The sequence below is a fragment of the Rhinoderma darwinii genome, chromosome 2, assembly GCF_050947455.1.
Source record: "Rhinoderma darwinii isolate aRhiDar2 chromosome 2, aRhiDar2.hap1, whole genome shotgun sequence".
In the NCBI taxonomy this organism is placed as follows: domain Eukaryota; kingdom Metazoa; phylum Chordata; class Amphibia; order Anura; family Rhinodermatidae; genus Rhinoderma; species Rhinoderma darwinii.
Window position 1 is genome coordinate 111919103 of NC_134688.1, and position 23081 is coordinate 111942183.

At 44.4% G+C, this 23081-nt stretch overlaps 1 protein-coding gene across 1 annotated transcript in view; it reads left to right on the top strand.

The window, feature by feature from the left end:
- The first annotated feature begins 388 nt into the window (after window positions 1-388).
- Window positions 389-23081, top strand: part of PA2G4 (proliferation-associated 2G4) — a 41178-nt gene continuing 18485 nt past the window's right edge. Inside the window, exons 1-5 of the mRNA XM_075852136.1 lie at window positions 389-631; window positions 13912-14040; window positions 15958-16063; window positions 16699-16768; window positions 21134-21226. Of these exons, the coding sequence (XP_075708251.1) occupies window positions 544-631; window positions 13912-14040; window positions 15958-16063; window positions 16699-16768; window positions 21134-21226 (486 nt within the window). The 5' untranslated portion in view covers window positions 389-543. The remainder of the gene's footprint in view (window positions 632-13911; window positions 14041-15957; window positions 16064-16698; window positions 16769-21133; window positions 21227-23081) is intronic.

Below are 23081 nucleotides of genomic sequence, written 5' to 3' on the forward strand. Positions count from 1 at the left end.
TTATTTACGAGTCGTCGTTTGACAGGACACTTCTTTGGACGTTTTTGGAGCTGTTTTCTCATAGACTCCAATGAAAACAGCTCCAAAAACGGACGTAAAAAACGCCGCGAAAACGGCGCGAAAAACGCCGCGAAAAATGCGAGTTGGTCAAAAAACGTCTGAAAAGCAGGGTCTGTTTTCCCTTGAAAACAGCTCTGGATTTTCAGACGTTTTTGGTCACTACGTGTGCACATACCCTAACGAAACTCTTTCCTCACTAGGCTCCCAAACTACTGCTAGGGTATATTTGCCGGCAGAGAACTACAGCTCCCGACATTCTTTGCGAACAGCAGCGCGGAAATGTGGTTAGCTCATGTAGTAAGCGCCCAGAGCGCCCTCACGTCAGAGCAGCAGCGGGACTGCGAACTACAACTACCAAAGTGCTTCGCGGCTAACCCGCCTGACCCTCAACCCTACGTCTGCGGTGTGCTCACGCCTCCTGAGTCCTTACTCTCTCTGTGTTCGCCGCACGCCTGTGCAGAAGGGAGACAGTTGGACGCCAAAATGTCGGGTGACGATGAGCAGCAAGATCAGACGATCGCTGAGGACTTGGTGGTCACCAAATACAAGATGGGGGGCGACATCGCCAACAGTGAGTGTCCGGCTGTCAGCAGAGGGGATGTGTCTTTGCCGGGTTACGGGTGTCAACGCATGAATGCCGGGTAGCACCCGGCCTTAACGCGGGCACAGTTGGGCACAGCTCTTGGGTATCTCCGGGAACCTCGTGTGCGCATCATGTGTACTGGCGGCCGGTATACGCTAAACGGCACAGTGGGGGAGGGGATCGCACGTGTCCCGCCTGCCATGTGCCTACCCGGCACTCGTACTTCTCCCGGGCACCCACGTGTCTGCCGGGCCCGCCGTACTTTCTGGTGACCGCTCTTTTACCTTACTCCACACTTTCTATGGCGGCCTTCAGGAGCCCATGTGTTCTCCACGGCCGGAAGTTATAAATGGTTACGAGCTTTTGTGTCCCTTTTAGGTTTCGACTTGTTGAGGGTTACCGCCGCCATAAATGAGCCTGTTCTCTACAATCAAACATCTCTAATTATATGAAGTCACTTCAGGAATTACACTGGCGCTAAACACTCACAGAAGGCTCAAGATTGGGTGATAAATATCTAACTGATGGGGGTTCGATCGCAGGGATCACGAGAACAGGCTTACCTGGCTGTCCCTGTGCGCCCCATGTGAATGGAACTGTTCTGCGCATGCTCGACCACCGCTCCTTTCATCTTCAGGGTTGCCGGAGAGAGCTGAGATGCAGTCCGATAGAAAGTGAATGGAGCAGTGGCCAAACATTCACAGGACCACCACTGATCAGATATTTATCTCCTATCCTGTGGAAAGGTGATCAACATGGATTATGGGAAAACCCCCTTATTCACACAAACATAAGGTCGTCTTACATGGGCCGTGTAAACGAGCGCCGATCAAGACCGCTCGTTGTTCGGCGCACATTTGCTCCTTTAACAAGGAGCTAGTGTGGGGACGGGCGCTCATTACTCCGATCGCTCATCCCCATACATATCATGTCGGCAGCGCGTCTCCGTTTACACAGGTGGATGTGCTGCCAACAGCGATAATATTTTTCATTTTTAAAACGATCCGTTCTGATAACTGCTCTGTTTACACTGGACAATTATCGTCAACGAGCGTTTGCCCGATAATTGGCCCGGGCCTTGAGTTCTCGTTCTGTAAGTTTTGATAACGGACGACACACTGATTCCTACAAGTCAAAGGGCCTGATTACACATCCTTTTGGGTTTTTTTTTTAGACGGAGCGTGACTGGTTCAAGAAACTTACAGCGTGTAGTATTCTGGTCTGTTTTTGGGAGGAGTCTCAACCTATTATAGTCTATGGGTGCGTGAAAAAAATGGACAGAATGGGGCGACGTCTATGTGCTGTCTGTATTTCACAGACTCAATAGCTAAAGAGCTTGCGGAAAAAAAAGTGAAACTAGGAATTGCTTGCAGAGGAGAAAAACCGATTACCCACGGATGCAATACGGACATTCACATGGAGGAAAAACGCCTTTCTTTAAGGACGCGAATCGGGCACTCTTGTGTGAATAAGGCCTTATACTGTAACTGTGATCTCCACAGAGCTTTATAACCGTAACACAGGAACGGCGGATGTCAATCTTTGACACGTTGATCGTGTTATTTTAGACCATACCACCCTCCCTCAGATCACCGGTGGCCTCTGCTAGTCCGTTTAATAACCTGGTTAGTAAGTGCTCTGAACATTATAAAGTGATTTATTTCATCGTGAGTGATTTGGTAAGGTATTACAATGAGTGACTGTAATAAATGGATTATACCAAGTCGACCAGAGCCTGATGGCGCAGCTCCTTTTATGGCGCACCATATTGCAGATCTCAAGCTGAAATCCATGGTGCTCTATGACATGCGTTAGTTCTCTGTGAGGCCAAACCGCTACCAGGAGGGTTTACATGTAAGACCTTATCTGTCAGACTCATTCACACTACAATGTATGTCATTACACCGCCTGCCTGACACATGGCATTGTGCAGGGTGATCAGACTTGCATGTATTTGCATGGACAACCAAACCAATGGCTGTCACAAAACAACTTTTGTTTGCAAACTGGTCTCAGAGTAAAAACCTGGACATACTATTTTGGTGAGACCGGCCGACCATCTAATCTGACGGGCAGTGTCCTGACCCTTCCCCCGACGGCAGATGGGTCAGGCATGTTAAATTTCAACATGCCCTACCTTTTTGTTCGTTATTAGATAAGTCGCTGCCCGAGGAGTCGGACAGCGGCTTTCTCCCTGGGAAACGCATGCACGCTTTGTCGAGCGGGGCATGCCTGTATATGAGGGAGTCGGGAGGAATAGCTGTAAGCCGAACTTCTATCAAAAATGTGTGGCTTAATACCAGATCTTAGTCGCATATTAAGCTACACCCCTTTTTTTTTTTTTTTTTTATTCCCGGCCCCGTTTTTCGTTTTTGTTTTTTTTGTTTTTTTTAATTGTCTTCTAGAGAGGTGCAGACATATGTTCTGAAATTAAATGTGCCAAATTGTGGCCCATTTTTGACACGTTCTAGGTGCAGACATATTAGTAAATCAGTTTTGCACCAATTTTCACTTTTGACATAAATAAAACCTGAATTTTAAAATAAAAATATCCACTAATACTTCTATGCATTTTATGAGTAGACCCTTTACACGCTGTATAAACAGTACCCAGAACTTTACACTAAAAAAAAATTGCAGAAAAAGTCACGTTTGTGGGTAAAAGATGCACAACACTTACTAAAAATAAAAGTTCAGCATGTGCAAAGGTCACGCATCCCGCTTATACCGATGTCTACATGGGTATATGTTCACCAAAAATCTGTGATCCAGATGCCGGTAAAAATCCCACTTCCCCCTTTCATATATATGTGACCTATTCTGTCCCATTGGGAGGTGATAACACGAAGATAAGTTCTTGTTTTCCCCCTTACGCACTGGGGTTACTGGAGGATATACAGGGGGAGAGATGACCATAACAGACAGGGTAGTTGAGGGGGAAGAAGAAACCCTAAGGCCGGATTCACACGAGCGTGTGCGTTTTGCTCGGGCAAAAAATGTGGCGTTTTGCGCGCGCAGAAGGCACTTAACAGCTCCGTGTGTCATCACTGTATGATGCGTGGCTGCGTGATTTTTGCGCAGCCGCCATCATTATGACACTCTGTATGTTTGTAAACAGGAAAGCACGTGGTGCTTTTCTGTTTTCATTCATACTTTTCACTGCTGTTGCGCAAATCACGCGCGTTCCACGGAAGTGCTTCCATGTGGTGAGCGTGATTTTCACGCACCTATTGACTTTAATGGGTGCGTGATGCACAAATATAGGACATGTTGTGAGTTTTACGCAGCGGATTCACGCTGCGGAAAAATCACTGACCATCTGCACGGCCCCATAGACTAATATAGGTCCGTGTGAGGCGAGTGAAAATCACGCGCGTTGCACGGACGTATTTTACGTTCGTCTGAATAAGCTCTAAGGCTGGGTTGACATGACCTATTTTCAGACGTAATGGAGGCGTTTTACGTCTGAAAAACGGGCTCCAATACGTCGGCAAACATCTGCCCATTACTTTCAATGGGCTTTACGATGTACTGTGCTGATGACCTGTCATATTACGCGTCGCTGTCAAAATACGGCGCGTAAGATTACAGCCTCGTCAAAGAAGTGCAGGACACTTCTTGGGACGTAATTGGAGCCGTTTTTCATTGAATCCAATGAAGAACCGCTCCAAATTACGTCCGTAAAAGACGCCCGGCAAAACGCGAGTACATGCAATTACGTCTGAAATTCAGGAGCGGTTTTCTCCTGGAAACCGCTCCGTAATTTCAGACGTAATTGCAGTTCTCGTCTGCACATACACTAAGCATGCTTGTTTTCAATCTGGAAAAGGGAATAAGCCGCTGCTTGACTCCTCTGACATATATAAACTTGAGAAAAAAGAGTCCAAAGATATCTAATGTTAAGAAAATACAAAAATCTTTATTGATTAAACACATGGCTTATCCCAAGCAGAATCGGGCATGTTGAAATCCGAGTCCACTCCTCCCCATCAAATTCTGCCGTCAGGGGATTGTGAGGACATCTTTTAACCCGTTAGTGACCGCCCCATAGTGTTTTTATGTCGGTCACTAACGGGCTTTATTCCGATGCAATTGCCTTTCTACGTCACTGCATCGGAATAAGTAAACCGATCAGGGAGCTGTCAAATGTTCCTGCTCTCAGCTGCCAGAGGTAGCTGGGGGCGTCCCTGCTCGACCGGGTGAGATCGATATTAGTATCGATCTCACCCGTTTAACACTTCAGATGCGGCGCTCAATAGCGAGTGCCGCATCTGAGTGGTTTTGGAGAGAGGGTGGGAGCTCCCTTTCATCCCACTGACACCCGGTGATAAGATCGCCGAGTGTCTGTGTCGCCGATGGCAGCCGGGGGCCTAATAAAGGCCCCCAGGTCTGCCTGCTAGGTCATGCCTCTGGCATGACCTGCAAGATGCCTGTCCGTTTTACACGAACAGGCATAATACACTGCAATACAGAAGTATTGCAGTGTATTATAAATGCGATCGGATAATCGCATAGTGAAGTCCCCTAGTGGGACTAGTAAAACAGTAAAAAAAAAAAGTGGGGAAAAATAATGAAAAACCCACTTTTCCCCTTACAAACTGCTTTATTATTAAAACACAAAATAAAGTAAAAAAGTTACAAGAAAAAGGAAGAGATGATCCAGCTCTGATAATGGTTTAAAAGGGAAGGACAATTCCCATGTTTGTTGGAGAAATTATTAAAATTGGACGGGAGACGCAGTCTCAAGGCTGGAGTAAGCAGGGAGTATAAGCAGTGTGCGTTCGAAACGCGTAGGCTCGGGTACACTCCCTGCTTACTCCTGCCTTCAGACTGCGTCTCCAGTCCAATTTTAATAATTTCTCCAACAAACATGGGAATTGTCCTTCCCTTTTAAACCATTATCAGCGCTGGATCATCTCTTCCTTTTTCTTGCAACACACACCGCGGGCCGTCGCGGGGATCCGAGCGACATCTCTGGAGACGCAGAACCGGTGAGCTGGAGGTTTCCTCCCTTTCTTTATACTGTAAAAAAGTTACACATTTGGTATCGCCGTGTCCGTAACGACCCAGACTATAAACTTATTACATCATTTAACCCGCACGGTGAACATCGTAAAAAAGAAAATAAAAAACCATGCAAAAATTGCTGCTTTCTGTGAATCCTGACTTAAAAAAAATTTGATAAAAAGTGATAAAAAAGTTGCATCTACTCCAAAATGGTACCGATAAAAACTACAAGTCACGCAAAAAAAACCCCTCATACGACTGCATAGGCGAAAAAATAAAAAAAGTTATGGCTCTTCAAAATATGGAGACACAAAAACAAATAATTTTGAAAAAAAAGCGTTTTTAGGCCTCATGCACACGACCGTATTTTTTCCCACCCGTAAATACTGGCGTAAATACGGGTCCGGTGTCACACGTATTCGACCCGTTTTGCACCAGTATTTACGAACCCGTGCCCGTAAATATGGGTCCGGTGTCACCCGTATTCCACCCGTATTTACGGGCACGTTTTTGGCGGCAAAATAGCACTGCACTAATCGGCTTCCCTTCTCTCTATCAGTGCAGGATAGAGAGAAGGGACAGCCCTTTCTGTAATAAAAGTTAAAGAAATTCATACTTACCCGGCCGTTGTCTTGGTGACGCGTCCCTCTCTTCACATCCAGCCCGACATCCCTGGATGACGCGGCAGTCCATGTGACTGCTGCAGCCTGGGATTGACCTGTGATTGGCTGCAGCGGTCACATGGCCTGAAACGTCATCCAGGACGTCGGGCCGGATGTCGAGAGGGACGTGTCACCAAGGCAACGGGCGGGAGACCGGACTGGAGGAAGCAGGAAGTTCTCGTTAAAGAGGCTCTGTCACCAGATTTTGCAACCCCTATCTGCTATTGCAGCAGATAGGCGCTGCAATGTAGATTACAGTAACGTTTTTATTTTTAAAAAACGAGCATTTTTGGCCAAGTTATGACCATTTTTGTAGTTATGCAAATGAGGCTTGCAAAAGTCCAAGTGGGTGTGTATTATGTGCGTACATCGGGGCGTTTTTAATACTTTTACTAGCTGGGCGCTCTGAAGAGAAGTAACATCCTCTTCTCTTCAGAACGCCCAGCTTCTGACAGTGCAGATCTGTGACGTCACTCACAGGTCCTGCATCGTGACGGTCACATCGGCACCAGAGGCTACAGTTGATTCTGCAGCAGCATCAGCTTTTGCAGGTAAGATCGACTTACCTGCAAACGCTGATGCTGCTGCAGAATCAACAGTAGCCTCTGCTGCCGATGTGGCCGTCACGATGCAGGACCTGTGAGTGACGTCACAGATCTGCACTGTCAGAAGCTGGGCGTTCTGAAGAGAAGTGGATGATACTTCTCATCAGAACGCCCAGCTAGTAAAAGTATTAAAACCGCCCCGATGTACGCACATAATACACGCCCAGTTGGACTTTTACTTTAAACACGCCCAGTTGGACTTTTGCAAGCCTCATTTGCATAACTACAAAAATGGTCATAACTTGGCCAAAAATGCTCGTTTTTTAAAAATAAAAACGTTACTGTAATCTACATTGCAGCGCCTATCTGCTGCAATAGCAGATAGGGGTTGCAAAATCTGGTGACAGAGCCTCTTTAAGTATGAACGTCTTTTATTTTTATTTTTTACAGGTTTATTCTGATCGGTAGTCACTGTCCAGGGTGCTGAAAAAGTTACTGCCGATCAGTTAACTCTTTCAGCTCCCTAGACAGTGACAATTTACTGACGTCGCTTAGCAACGCTGCCGTAATGACGGGTGCACACATGTAGCCACCCGTCATTACGAGAGCTACATAGACTTCTATGGACTGTCCGTGCCGTTATTACGGCCTGAAATAGGACATGTTCTATCTTTTTCAACGGCACAGGCACCTTCCCGTGAGAAAACGGGAAGGCACCCGTCGCCAATAGAAGTCTATGAGCCCGTTATTACGGGTCGTAATTACGACCCGTAATAACGGGAGTTTTTACGGTCGTGTGCATGAGGCCTAACTGTAAAAGTAGTAAAACGTACAAAAACTATACAAATTTGGTATCGCTGCAATCGCAACAACCCACTGAATAAAGTTATTGTGTTATTTATGCCACACGGTAAACGGCGTAAATTGAAGATGCAAAAAAGTGTGGCGAAATTGCAGATTTTTTTCTATTCCCCCCCCCCCCCATAAAAAAAGTTAATTTAAGTTAATCAATAAATTCTATGTACCCCAAAATGGTTCTATTAAAAATTACAACTTGTCCCGCAATAAACAAGACCTTATACAGCTATGTCGACTCAAAAATAAAAAGTGTATAGCTCTTGGAATGCGACGATGGAAAAACGTAAAAAATGGCTTGGTCATTAAGGTCTAAAATAGGCTGGTCATTAAGGGGTTAAAGTGTATGGGCACCTTTAAACTTTATCTTGCTTTCAGACTTCGAGTCCTGTGCCCCGAATATGGCACTTAGAATTAAATTCTGGCATCATTTGAATGCAAGTCCTCATCGTAGTTGCAGCAAGCACTTAGTCATGACATAAGTCCTTGTCAGTTAGAGGATTGTCATATCTTGATGTACCGCATATAGATATTTTACAATTCAAAAATAAATTTGGGCTAACTATTGCATTGACTATAGAATCTACAATAAAAGAGTTACTAGACTTGCTGATGCACTCAAATGTTTCCTTCTATTTCATACCTCTTCATAAAACATGTCTGAATGTGTCCTAATCTCAAGGAGGTGTAAAGAAAAATAGAGCTTCCAACTGGTAGAGCGAGTCCATGATCGGTGGGTGTGGTGGATTGTCTTCAACAAGCTAAACCTGACTGATAGATATCATGAATACATTTGCGTCTGCTAAGGCTAAAATCACACATACCGTTTTCATGGCTGTTTTTGATCAGTTTTTTTTTAGCCAAATATGGGAGTGGATCCAAAAGAGAAGAGTATCAGTTGTTCTTTATACTTTTCCTTAGTTTTTTGGATCTGCTCCTTGCTTTTGGAATAAAAATACTGCATAAAAATAACTTCCAGGCAAACTGCATGTGTGACACCAGACTAAGGTCCCATGCACACAAACGTAAAAATGCCCGTAATTACGACACGTTTTTACGGGCCCATGGACTTCTATTGGCCACGGGTACCTCCCCGTATGCTTACGGGAAGGTGCCCGGGCCGTTGAAAAATATAGAATATGTCCTATTTCAGGCCGTAATTACGGCACGGGCAGGCCCGTAGAAGTCTATGGGGCTCCCGTAATTAAGGGTGACTACGTGTGCACACGTAATTACGGGAGCGTTGCTAGGCGATGTCAGGGGATAGTCACTGTCCAGGGTGCTGAAAGAGTTAAACGATCGGCAGTAACTCTTTCAGCACCCTGGACAGAAACTACCGATCACAATATAGATCAACCTGTAAAAATAAAAAAAAAGACGTTCATACTTACCCAGAACTCCCTGCTTCGTCCACCAGTTTGGCCTCTTAGGATGACGTTTCAGCCCATGTGACCACTGCAGCCAATCACAGGCTGCAGCAGTCACATGGACTGCCGCGTCATCCAGCCCGACCTCCCTGGATGTCGAAAGAGGGACGCGTCACCAAGACAACGGCCGGGTAAGTATGAATTTCTTTTACTTTTTCTGCGGAAAGGGCTGCCCCTTCTCTCTATCCTGCACTGATAGAGAGAAGGGCTGCCGATTACTGCAGTGCAATTTTGCAGCGAAAACATGCCCGTAAATACGGGTGGAATACTGGTGACACCGGACCCGTATTTATGGGCACGGGTCTGTAAATACTGGTGCAATACGGGTCGAATACGTGTGACCAAGGACCCGTATTTACGGGAGGAAAAAAAATGTTTGTGTGCATGAGGCCTAAAAGTAATTAGTGCTCTTGCACATTACTGAGAGCAGACCGTGAAAAACGGCCCGAGTATGGGATGGATTTCCTAGCCCGACCACGGAACAGGTGTACGGGACTCCTGGCATCAGACGTTTTATGATGCTAGGAGTCCCTGCCTCCCCGCAGAACTGTTCCGCGGGAAGGCAGGGACTCCTAGCATCATAAAATGTCTATGATGCCAGGAGTCCCGTATTCCTGTACCATGGTATTGCTGGGAAATACAGCCGACGCTCGGACAGTTTTTTTCCACAGCCTGATCTCGATCGTGTGCAAGAGCACTCGAACCAAATATTTTTGTCATGTGTAAATATTCTAGAATAGAAGAGCAGTAAAAAGATCTGCTGCTGGATATGATTCCTGACCATGTTTTGTACATTTAGAGGTTGTACATAAATCATCTTAATACATGGGTTAAACCTGAACAAAATCCGTATCACTAAATATAATAAATCTTGAAAATGAGTATCTCCTGAAATCTGGCTATACAGTGAGATGTCTTAGGCCCCGTTCACGCAGAGTTTTTTGGCACCGAAAAAGCGCCAAATGGCTGAAAACCTCTCTTGATTTCATTGGGAGATGGAGGCATTTTTTTTCCTGCGAGCAGAAAAAATGCTTGTGGGGAAAAATAAGCACTTGCCCTTTCTTCAGGTGTTTGTCTCTGACCTCCCAGTGACATCAATGGGAGGCAGAGAAAGCGGTTTTCGCAGCATTTTTTTTTTTGCCCGGGAAGCTCAATGGCTGTGGCCAAAAAACACGGCAAAAAGTTCAGGCATGTCAAAATCTGCCTCAAATCTCCTAAGGCGGGATTCACACGACCGGGTCGCGTCCGAGCCCGAGTGCCGGCCGGTAAAATCGGCCATTCTGCCCGGCCGGTTTGCATAAAGTTATGCATCCGTGCCGGGCCGGGCAGATCCGGACAGTGACATCAGCGGCAACTCCTTCGGGGATTCCGCTTCAGGAGTTTCCCCTGATGTCACTGCCCAGATATGGACAGAGACATCAAGCTCTCTGTCCAGGAACGGAATCCCCGAACACACGGGGATTCCGCTCCTTCAAGGAGCTAAAGTGCGGATAGCACATAGCAGAGCGGGGAGATACCTCCCCGCTCTGCTATAGTGGCGTCGCTACAGTAGTAGCAGCCGCAGCAGCAGCTGCTGCAGCTGCTAGCGGCGCCATCAAAGGTATCGCCGGGCCAGGGCGCTTTTAAAACAAGCAGGAGAAGGGAGCCAGCGCAGCGCTCCCTTCCACCTGCTGTACACCCCGGCCCTGCCACACCGTGTACAGCGATGCCATTCGTCAGAATGGCATCAACTCCTCCTCCTCACATGCACTCTGCGCTGTGAGGAGGAGGAGATAGAGCGCAAGAGCCGGAAAACCCGGCCGTCACTCGGGACACATCCCGGTGATGGCCGGGTATTACCCGGCCCCATAGACTTCTATGGGGGCCGGGTACCCGGGCGAAAATAGAGCATGTCCTATTTTTTGACGGGCGGTTTTCCCGGCCGTCAAAAAATCGGTCGTGTGAATAGCCCCATTAGGGGTCTATTATTCCTAATGCAGCCGGGTGCCGGCCGATTTATGAACGGCCGGCACCCGGCCGGGAAAACCTGTCGTGTGAATGAGGCCTAAGGGAAATTTGAGGCAGATTTTTCAGCCTGCAAAAAAACTGTGTGAACAGAGCCTTAGAGACACTTATGGTAGATGAGAGATCTTCTTTTCCTTGGGCAGTATCATTTTCTACACCAAAGGGAAGGATCTAGTCATTGCAAAAATTTGTAAATTGCAAATGTTTTAATTCTAGTTTCAGCTCTCCACTTTGTCTCCCCTTATATGCAGCCACTTAGAGGTTGTCTGGCATTTTTTAATTGATGGCCTATACTTAGGATAGGTCATTAATATATCAGATTGGTGGGGTTCTGACTCCCGGTCGCTGCAGCCTTTTCTCATGCGCGCTCTCCTCTCCACAGCTCTTACACTGTCCATAGCAGTGACACGCCCCCTCGCCAGTACTTCAGAAGACTGATCTCGAAAGCTCAAGAATGAGAGCGTGCGCTCGCGCACACTCTCTCCTCGCTCTTGCTGTAACACTGTCCATATCTGATTGGACAGTTCCACAGCCATAGTAACACGCCCCCTTGCCAGTTCGGCAGAAGACTGATCTTGAAAGCCCAAGAATGAGAGCTGAAAGTACTGAAACCCTGTTGGTTTTCATTAGTAAGGGCCTCATGCACACATCTGTAGTTTTTGTCCATAATTACGGTCTGTAATTATGGACCCATTCATTTCTAAGGAAGATTGACCCCTTCCCAATATTTACGGGAAGGTGGCCGTAGAAAGGCTCCGCAAAAGATAGGACATGTCCTATTTGCTTTTTTTCGGACCGTGCTCCTATACTTTCACGGACTGTGATTATGGGCACGGTTGTGTGCATGGGGCCTAAAAGAAGGCCGTCAGTGCCAATTATAAATAATAGCCGTGATACTAGTGTCACCAGAGTCCTATTCACGATACTGCATGAAATTTACAAGTCTAATCCGTCACTGGGTATCCTGGAGAATGTCACATATTCATTGGTATAGCATACATTGCAAGCATTTTTTGGATTATTTACATAAATTTATGGGCCTTCTATATGTGCCCCATATCTCTAGACACCTTATATTACGGATTTCTTATATAATTTTAGTAAATAGATGGTGGGGGTGGCTGTAGCCGGCATGCACGTAGCATTTTTATTCCTATATAGTATCTAGTAGTCAGTGATAACATCACTAGTGCCTCTAGATGAAGTTTAGCAAAATTGTTTTTAATTTTATCCTTAATGACCAGGCCATTTTGCGCGTTAATGACCAAGGATTATTTTTTGTTTTCTCACGGTCGCTTTCCAGAAGTCGTAACTTTTTTTCCGTCGACATAGCTGTATAAGGGCTTGTTTTTTGCGGGACGAGTTGTATTTTGTAATTATACCATTTTTGGATGCATATAATATATCGATTAACTTTATTTTAGGAGAGAATTGAAAATATGCAGCTATTCCAACATTGATTTTCACGTTTATAAATGTACGCTGTTTACTCTGCAGCGTAAATAACATGTTACCTTTTTATTCTATGGGTTGGCACGATTACGGGGATACCAAATATGTAAAGATTTTTTGTTTTCCTACGTTTGCACAATAAAAACCCTTTTAAAAAACAATTACTTGTTTTTGTACCGCCGCATTCCAAGAACCGTAACTTTTTTTATTTTTCTGTCAATGTGGCCGTATGTTTGCTTGATTTTTGCGGGCCACTGTAGTTTTCATTAGTACTATTTTGGGGTACACAGGACTTGTAGATTACCTTTTTTATGTATTTTTTTATGGGGGGAATGTGAGAAAAGAGATTTTTGTGTTTTTGTTTTTGGACGCCGTTTATATGGTGGTTCAATTAATGTGTTTTATTGTATGAGTTGTTACGATCGCGGGGATACCATATATGTGTATGTTTGTTTTGACACTTTTACTAAATGAAACCACTTTTTTTTGGGGGCAAAATTTTTATTGACTATTTTTGTTTTTTTTTCATTGTTTTTTTTTAGTCCCACCAGTGGACTTCACCATGCGATCTGCTGATTGCTTATGTAATGCTTTGGTATACTTGATATACCAAAGCATTATTGCCTGTCAGTGTAAAACGGTCAATCTATTAAGCCATTCCTCTGGTTTGATTTCTTTGCGGGGGCGCCTCCCTCTGTCAAACACATCTAATGGGTTAAACTGCCGGAATCTGAGCGCGCTTCGGTTGCGGCAGGAGCCTGACTGTGTATAACAGCCGTGCTCCTGCCACTGATCGGAGGGGTACACTGGCAGTACCCGCGCGATCAGAGGATGGATATACTAGCTCCTTCACTGGCCGGACATGTCCGTCCGTCGTTAAGAGGTTAATGTAGTTTTTTATTTGAAATGTGTTCCACAATTTATCCACCTAATTTGCCTGGTTTTCTGAGGTATTGGTATACATGCAAACGTGTCTGTGTACTGGTTGCAACATCGGACAATGAAACAGAAGGACATAGGGCCCCGTTGTGTAGTGTTTGTTTTTTATATTACCACTATTGCCAATCTCTTCGTTCCTTTACTTGCTTTAAAAAAAAAAAAATCTCTGAATATGACTTCCAAGGAGATAATCGTTCCATGAATAAATCCTCTTCACTCCGTGAAATGACGCCTCTTGTAGAGAGAGAATTCGGCTTGGTTTTTAATCTCCCACATGAAAACTGGAATATACACCAAATGCAACTTCGCCCACTCAGAACGCAGTGATAAATGGGGCCTTTCAGGCGGATTCATTTGATCCCTTTTGTGTGTTGTAGGGGTCCTGCGCACACTTGTGGAGGCAGCCACTGCAGAATCTTCTATACTCAACCTGTGTGAAAAGGGAGATGCTATGATCATGGAGGAAACTGGCAAGATTTTCAAAAAAGAAAAAGAGATGAAGAAAGGTCAGTGGGATTTATTTGGTTACAAACGTGGTTTACATTATGCAGTGTGTGCCATTGGGTGTAATCGTGTAGTTACTGCACTATGTTGTGGTGTAATAAGGTCTTGGTGCATACTTCAGTATGGGCTTATTCACACGAACGTGGGCAAACTCTGACGTGAAAAACGGGTGTCTTTCTTGTCTGATTTTCACCCGTGTGGGACCAGTTTTCCTTGAGTCTGAGGGATCCGTGAAAACAGAAGAAAATAGGACATGTTCTATTTTTCAACGGACCCTTCATACGGTCCATTGAGACAACGGCCGTGTGAACGGCCCCATTATAATACATGCGTCCGTGTGACGACTGTTCTTTTAACAGTCGTCATATGGACGTATTCAATTTTCGTGTGAATACGCCCTATGACTAACACTTCTAATTAGCTCAGATTGAATTTGCTTCTCCACATTGCCGTTTGATCTAGCAGTCACGTAAGACAGTGGTTGCTGAAGAAGAACACTTGACTCTTTAAGACGCGAACATGCAGGCCAATAACCCCACTGGCTCTTGATAATCTGTTTATTCACAAACTGCCCTACACCACACACTTATCTTTAAGAGAAAATGATACAGATATTGGAGACCAAGTATATATGGAGAGCAACCTCCAGCTCACCTTCGGCAGAGTCCCGCTGCCAGCTGCGCCCGGGTCCTCGTGTAGGCACACGATCTGTAGACGCGAACAAGGGTACAAGGCAGGTTCCAGCGCAAAGTAATTCTTGAGAAATAGATTGTTTAAAATGGAAACATAGTTCCAATTTTATTGTATAAAAAGGAGACAATGTCCCATGGCAAAAGGTGGATATGAATGGTGCACGCTGCCTATGCGTTTCAGACGACCGCAGCGTCCATAGTCATGGCTGAAGTGACTGGATTGTACCCGCCAGGAATCTGAGATGGGAATAACACCTTAAAAGGGGCATTCCGGCTACAAGAAGTCACTCCCTATTCTTAACTGATCGGTGGGAGCCCCTCACAGTTTGCGAGAACGGGGGCCCCGTGACACCCCCCCCCCCCCTCTCCCGTTTAAACTGAGCGTCAGGTTGCTCACACACACACTGCTGATCCATTCTCTATGGCGGTGCTGGAAACTGCGAAGTACAGGGTTCGGCTATTTCAGGCGCACTCATAGAGAATGAATGGAGCGGCGGTCTGCATGAGCAACCTGCCGCTCCGTTCAAATGGGGGGGTACGGGGCCCCCGTTCCCATAAACTGTGGGGGTCCCAGCTGTCAGACACCTGCTGATCAGCAAGTTACCCCCTATCCTACTGATGGGGGGAATAACTTTTTGTACCTGGAATACCCCTTTAATTTGCTGAAACTGAAGCAACCCCGTTTAAAAGGGAGTCTGGCACTTTTTATGCTAACAAAGGGCCGGGACCACTAGTTAGCGATAGGAGGTGAAGTAAGATGTACATATCAGTGAGGTGGATCATAGGGCTTGCATCAGGGTAAAAAATAATTTTTATTCCGCCGAGTGTTGTATGCGAATTAGGTTGGAGTGTGTTCCAACCACTCCCCTCTGCAGTAGATGAACGGCTCTGCTTGTCTTGATAGTCATACAAACAGAGCCGTCGTTCAACTGGGGAGCGCAGTGGTTGGAGCGCTAGACGTCGGCCACTTCAGCGGGCTCTCCAACCTAATTAGTATATGGTGCAGCAATATTATTATTTTCTTACCCTGATGCAAGCCCTATGATCCACCCCACTGGTATGTTCCTCTACCCTATCGCTAACTAGCAGTGCCAGCCATTTGTTAGCCGAAAATGTGCTGAAAGACTCCATTTAAGCTGTAGTCTAGGAGAACTTGCAGGCCCTAAATTATGACTGATCACACTATGCTTCATCGCTCTCTTACTTGGGCTCTTTTCTTTATTGCAGGTATTGCCTTTCCAACAAGTATATCCGTTAATAACACTGTGTGTCACTTCTCCCCTCTGAAGAGCGACCAAGATTACCGTCTGAAAAATGGTGACATAGTTAAGGTGTAAGTACTCGTGTTTTTGTTTGTTTTTTTTCAAATTCTATAATAAAACTCTAACCGTATTTTGCTTTTTTTTACTGCTTCAAGTAGTAAAGCAGTGGTAAAGTAATTTGCTGGGCAATATGCCATGCTGTATTCTTGTGCTTATCATTACCAAGAAAGTTAAATGGAATATGTCATGAGAAAATTACCTTTCTCGTTCGTTACATTGGGGGACCAGGATCATGGGTATATGCTGTTTCTACTAGGAGGCTTGACACTAAGGCCTTATGCACACGGCCATGCCCGTAATCACGGCCTTCGATTGTGGGCACGGCTGACTGCCACGGGCTGCATTTCCCTGCCATACAAAGTATGGGAGCACGGCTCATAAAAAAACTAAAAGTAGGACATAATTCCCAGCACAGTTCTATGGCACGGACACCCTTCCGTAGCGATACGGAAAGTTGTCCGTGGCCAATAGAATCCGGCGGGTCCGTAAATGCAGACTGTATTGCTGTCCGCAATTATGGAGATTTTTCACGGTCGTGTGCATGGGGCCTTAGAATTCAAAATCTTGGCCCCTCCTACAGGCAACGAGCTAGTGCAGTCTTCGCTTTAGAATATTTTGTTTAATACTGTTTGATTCTGTGTTGCAGAGACCTAGGAGTCCATGTAGATGGTTTCATTGCGAATGTTGCGCACAGCTTTGTTGTTGGTGCTTCGAAGGTAAGACCAATCCTTCCTCGTCTCCTGTGCACAACTGTTTTTGTTTAAAGGGGTTGTCTGGATTTAGCAAATGTTGTTTTTTGTGTTAAGTTATACAATTTTCCAATGTACTTTCTGCATTCCTCACAGTTTTTACAATCTCCACTTGTTGTTCAGTAGGAGCATTCATTATTTACAATTCTGTCCATGGTCATGTGATGGACACACAGGTGCTGGGATCGTTAGTAGACAGCGCTCTGATATGCATACAGTAACGAGCCATGCACCGGTGGCCATCACATGGCCATGCACTGAATTTTATTCACTGAAGTAAACCATAAATGTTCCTACTGAATAACCATAAGCAGAGATCTGGAAAAGGAATTAATGCAGAAAGTATATTAGAAAATTGTATAACCTTTTATTATACAAAAATAACATTAATGGGGTTTTCCCATGAGACATTTATGACATATCCACAGGATATGTCAGATAGATGCAGGTCCCGCCTCTGGGACCCGCACCCATCTCTAGAATGGGGCCCCCTAAACCCTTTTGTAGCTTTGTCTGATCTCGCTGATTCTCGGCCACTTTCTGGTAGTTACGAAAACGGCAAAGCTCGCTGAGCTGCGCGGTTTCCGTAACTCCCATAGTAGTGAATGGCAGTTACGGAAGCCGCGTAGCATGCGAGCTACGCTGTTTCCGTAACTACCAATCAGTTCTATGGGACTTACGGAAACAGTGTAGCTCAGCGAGCTATGCTGTTTACGTAATTCACGACCATATTTCATGGTCGGAATTCGCCTCATTCAGCCGCAACACACTGGGATTAGGGGGCCCCATTCTGGAGATAGGTGTGGGTCCCAGAGGTGGGACCCGCATCTGACATTTGACATATCTATTCTGTGGATATGTCACGTCTCTCATGGGAAATCCCCTTTCATTTTCTGAAATCATAATTCCCTTTCAAGTTTTTTGGTTTGTTATATAGACATCTACCCCTTCATTTTCAAACTTGACTCACGTAAAAGTTTATTTCTAGATGTACAGCTTGTTGTAAATGTTTTTCCTTTTGCATTTACATTTTCATCTTTCGGTACGCAGGAATTTTGAGTAATAATAAATCTTTATTTGTAGAATTTGTTAACTTCGCTGTAGACAAAGTTCATAACCAGTGTAATTTTTTTTTAAATGAACCTGAAGGTTTTTAGACTTCTGTAATGCAAATCTTCAGATATTGTACAGATTTTGAATTTTAACATTTCCCATTGACAATGACAAAAAAACGCTTTGAAATTCTGCTCCAAAAACGCCTGTTCTTCAGGGGCTAATGTCTCTTAGGCCGGGTTCCCAAGTAGCGTAAACGCGGCGGAATTTCCGAAACTGAATTCTGTACGGAAATTCCGCAGCATTTACAGTAGCAGCAAAGTGTATGAGAAAATCTCATGCCCACACTGCGGAAAAAAACCGCAGCGTAAACGTTAATTGACCTGCGGTGCTGTTTTTCCGTTGCGGGTTTTCCCCATTGGATTCAATGGGGATGCAAAACCAGCAACAGAAAGCCAAGTGCTGCGACTTTTGCAGCGTATTCGCAAAAAACACAACTACAGGAAGAAAAAAACAATACTTTCCCAGAACGACCTCCATCTTTCTGCAGTCCGGCCTCTGGGATGATGTTGCATCCCATGGAACCGCTGCAGCCAATCACAGGCTGCAACGTCGTCCAGGGAGGCCGGAGCAGACGTCAGAAGAGGGTGGGGGTAAGTATGAACGGCTTTCTTCCGCAGCGGATATTTTGTTAGAAAAACCGCACCAAAAAACACAGCGTATCCGACGCGAGGGAACCTGGCCTTAAACCCCTAGGAGACCCAGCCAATGTTTTTTTAAAAAAAACAAAAGCCATGATTATTTTAAAAAAAATTTCTATTGACATAACTGTTTATTGTGGGACGAGTTGTAGTTTCTTCACGACTCTAACCCCTTTACGACTGCCAAGCGGCTGTATACGTTCCAACTGCCGATGCCCCGTGCAGTTGCCACGTGTATAAACGTTGACCGCCTTGAACAAGGTTTAATGAGTGCAGTGCTGCTTCAGTGTGAGCAGCGCTGCACTCATGTCTGCCAGGGCTTTAAGAGCCCCGGACTACACCCCCTAATGTAGATAGTGCCACCCACAACCCCTTGCAGATAGCACTACCTAAGCTCCCTCTAGGAGCAGAATCCCCGACCAGCTCTCTGGCCGGGAATTCTCCTAGAGGGAGCACCCGACCTTATCTGCAGGGGGGGGTGGTGCTATTTACATGGACACTGTGGCAATATATCGGCACTACCTACAGGGTACACTCTCGCTATCTATGTGGGCACTGTGTGTGGCACTGTGGGCACTATCTACAGTGAGAACTGTGGCACTATGTGGGCACTATGGCACTATTTACAGTTGGCACTGGCACGATTTACAGTGGTATTTCGTTACTATCTACATTGGCACTGGTGTTTTTCAGGTGGCTGTGACAAAAAAACAAAACCTAATGAAGAAAATTCTTCCATTTTTAATTTATTTATTTTTTAAACTGTCCATGAAAAATGAATGGCAAATGTCGGTGAAAAACGGTCAGACGGCCTGGAAATGGATTCAAATTTTGAGACCCATTGATGCAAAACAGCCATGAAAAACTGACCATTGATCCGTTGTCAACTGCACTTTTTCTCATGTCGTGTGAATTTAGCCTTATAGCCCTCTTATCCACTCACAGCGATAGTGTGTGTGTGTGTGTGTGTGTGTGTATATAACGGAAGTGTGTTTTTTTTTCACATTTTTAGTGATTTGTCTGCTCATAATAAAAATGAAAGACATTGAATTAATTAAACTAATCTAGAAAGTGAAAGCCTCATAAGTCTTGTAAAAATAGTTGTGATATTCAAAGCGGTTGCAAAGATATTATCGTTTAAAGAAGTGCACATCATAAATGGAAAATTTGACCTGGACACGAGTATCAATGACCCCTGGTCATGAAAGGGTTAATGTACTGGGACACTGAAGAAAATAGCACTGTGGGGCAAAATGAGCAAAAACATTGATTCCTGCTTTTGTTTTTTGGGTCTTTGTTTTTATTATGCGGTAAAAACGACATGTTAACTTTATTCTACTGGTCGATACGATGACGGTGATGACAAATTTTATCTAGGTTTTACCACTTTTACAAAGAAAACTATTTAGGAATAAAAAAAAATTGGCATCACACTCTGAGAGCCGTAACTTTGTTTTTTTTTTCTTTATATTTTCGTCGATTGAGCGATATGAGAGTTTAAGTCTTGCGCTGCGAGCTGTAGTTTTTATTGGTACCATTTTGGGGTGCATGCGACTTTTCGACGACTTACTTTCTGTTTTTAATCCTTTTTTTATTTTTTTGGGAGCGAAAATGATCTAAACAGAAATTGTGGCCTGGCTTTTTTTTTTTTGCTGCAGATTTTTTGGACGGATTGGCTGCAGATTTTCCGCAGCAGATTTAATTGCTTGTAAATCCGCAGCGTATTACTATAGTAGCAAAGTGGATGAGTTTTCAACAAATCTCATCCGCATTCTGCAGGAAAAATCTGCTGGAAAACGTTTTCATAGATTTTTAATCCGCAGCATCTCCCTTTTATGCGGCAGAACCATTGCACTTTTGTGCGTGTTTTTTTTTTAGTCTAATACGGCAGTAAGAGCCACAAGGAATCCGCTTTTTGCTGCAAAAACGGCAACATTTGCTAGAGTCCACCGCAAAATGTGCAAATCTGAAAATCACTTTTTTTTGTTAAATGTAAAGTCTTTAATTCCCTGGCGTTGCAATAGCGAGGCTCCTTGTTCCCTTGACTGTTCTCCATGCTGCTGGTCTCCTAGGATGACATTTCTTTCCATATGACTGCAGCAGCCAATCACATGCTGTAGCGGTTACATGAGTTGTAGTAGCCTCGCAAGAGGCTGGGGTGCATCGCTATGGCAATGCCAGTAGGGGTAAGTATTCCCTTTTTTTTTTTTTCTGCTTTGCTTTTCACAGCGGCGATTCCAGCCAAAAATCTGCACCGCAATTTGGTGTGGTCTTTTGGACGGAATTTCCCTGCAAGTTCTGGGTCAGATATGCTGCGTCCTTTGCCGCTGTGTATCCCACTTGTGTGCGCTCAACCTAAATTGACCTAATAATTTTTCTACCATAAAATAAAGTCACGTGAACATGCACTAACACAACACGGTTAAAAGTTGTTTTTTTTTGTCCAGACTCTTAAGGACAATATACTGAAGTAAACTTACAAGCCTATTTACAAATCTGAGTGCCGAATATCTTGGTACAGTATGATTGATTGCTTTTAGATCTTTTTTGGGCTGAATTACCTTTTCATTTCTCTTAGGCTGTGCCGGTCACCGGTCGTAAAGCAGATGTCATTAAGGCTGCACACCTGTGTGCCGAGGCAGCTCTCCGTCTTGTAAAGCCTGGGGGTCAGGTAAGATCAATAGTACCATCTATTATATAGCACTAACTAGACAGCGCTCAGCTCTGATACAGTTCAAGATACTTACAAAATAAAGACATTCATTGTTTTCTGGTAGCAAGCTGTAATTATTTTCTTAAGAAAACCTTCTGAAGCACCCTCAAACAGAAAAAAAAACAAAACTATAATCTTATATAAAGTAAAATCATTTCAAATTCTCCACCGCTCTGACCACCGGACAGTCCTTCAAAGAGGTTTCAAAACATTTTAACCGATCTATGTACAGAATGTGCTCCGTGTTTGTCTTCAGGATTTTATGCATGGTCTTTGAAACAAGTAAACTTGTAGAATCTCGATGAGAACATGGGTATTTGTGCTTATGGATGCAGCTGTATCAGGGCTCCATGTGTGGGTCTCCTGTTTAGAGCCATGGATGGGGTTGGATCCCAAAGGCTGATCTCACCAAACCGGATCCGGTCCACTTATTGGCACAAAATATACGGCACTTGCATGAAGCTATAACCGAACTAAGCCTTAATTGTCAGCGAGACTTTTTTTCTTTATAAGATTTATCTCTGAATCTCAGCACCATCTTTCTTTTTTGGAAGTAGCTCATAATCTACACAAGTTTTGAGACCCCTGTTATAGAGAGAGTACCTTTTTTAATGTTGGCCACTTGTCCGACAGTTATCCAGGATATCACAATGACGTAACGTCTTGTGCCTACATCATACAATTGCTGAAGGCTGCAGTACCTTTCTTCCATAGTAATGTTTTGCTTTTGTGATTGGATGAAGTGGCCTTGGGAAGTTAATTAAACCGCCAATAGGTGTTTTTACAGCGGTCACTAACAGGCTTTATTCTTATGCAGAAGCCTTTTTACGGCACTGCATCGGAATAAAGCAGCGCCGCCGGGAAGAGTAACAGCTCCTTGCCCTCAGCTATCGGAGGTAGTTGAGGGGTTGGAGCAGACATGCTCTCGCGGGATGATCCGAAATCCGCATTGGTCCGGCCTGTTTAACACCATAGATACGGCGGCCGATGGCGACCACTGCATCTAAGTGGGTTTAGAGGGAGGTGGCTCCCTCTCTTTCCCCATCGGCGCATTCGCGATGCGATCTCGGGGGTGCTGATGACTTTTATGGCAGCCGGGGGCCCACCAAAGGCCCCCAGGTCTGCCTTTAGTGAATGCCTGATTTACACTGACAAGCAATAATACACTGTAGTACAGAAGTATTGCAGTGTATTATAAAAGAGATCAAATGATCACATAGTAAAGTTCCCTAGTGGGATTAAAAATAAAAGTAAAATATTTTTTTTTATAAATCTCAAGTAAAAACAAAATTAAATACCCACCTTTTCCCCTTACAAAATGCTTATTATGAAAAAAATAAAATAAAATTTGTTACACATTTTTCGTATCGCTGCATCCGTAACGAACCCAACTATAGAACTGTTAAATTATTTAACCTGCACAGTGAACCCTGTAAGAAGAAGAAAAAAATACATGCCAGAATTGCTGTTTTCTGTTCATCCTGCCTTCAAAAAAATTTGATAAAAAGCAATCAAAGTCCTATGTACTCCAAAATGGAACCAATAAAAACGAAGTCGTCCCGCAAAAAAGAAAGCCCTCGTACAGCTGAAAAATAGTTATGACTTAAAATATGGTGAGGCAAAAACAAATAATTTTGGAAAAAGCCTTTAAGCCTTATTCACACGAACATGTTTTACGTCTGTGATACGTGCGTGAAAATCACGGGGATCGCACAGACCTATGTTAGTGAATGGGGCTGTTCAGACAGTCTGTGATTTTCACACTGCGTAAAACTCACAACATGTCCTATACTTGGCTGTTTTTCACGCATCA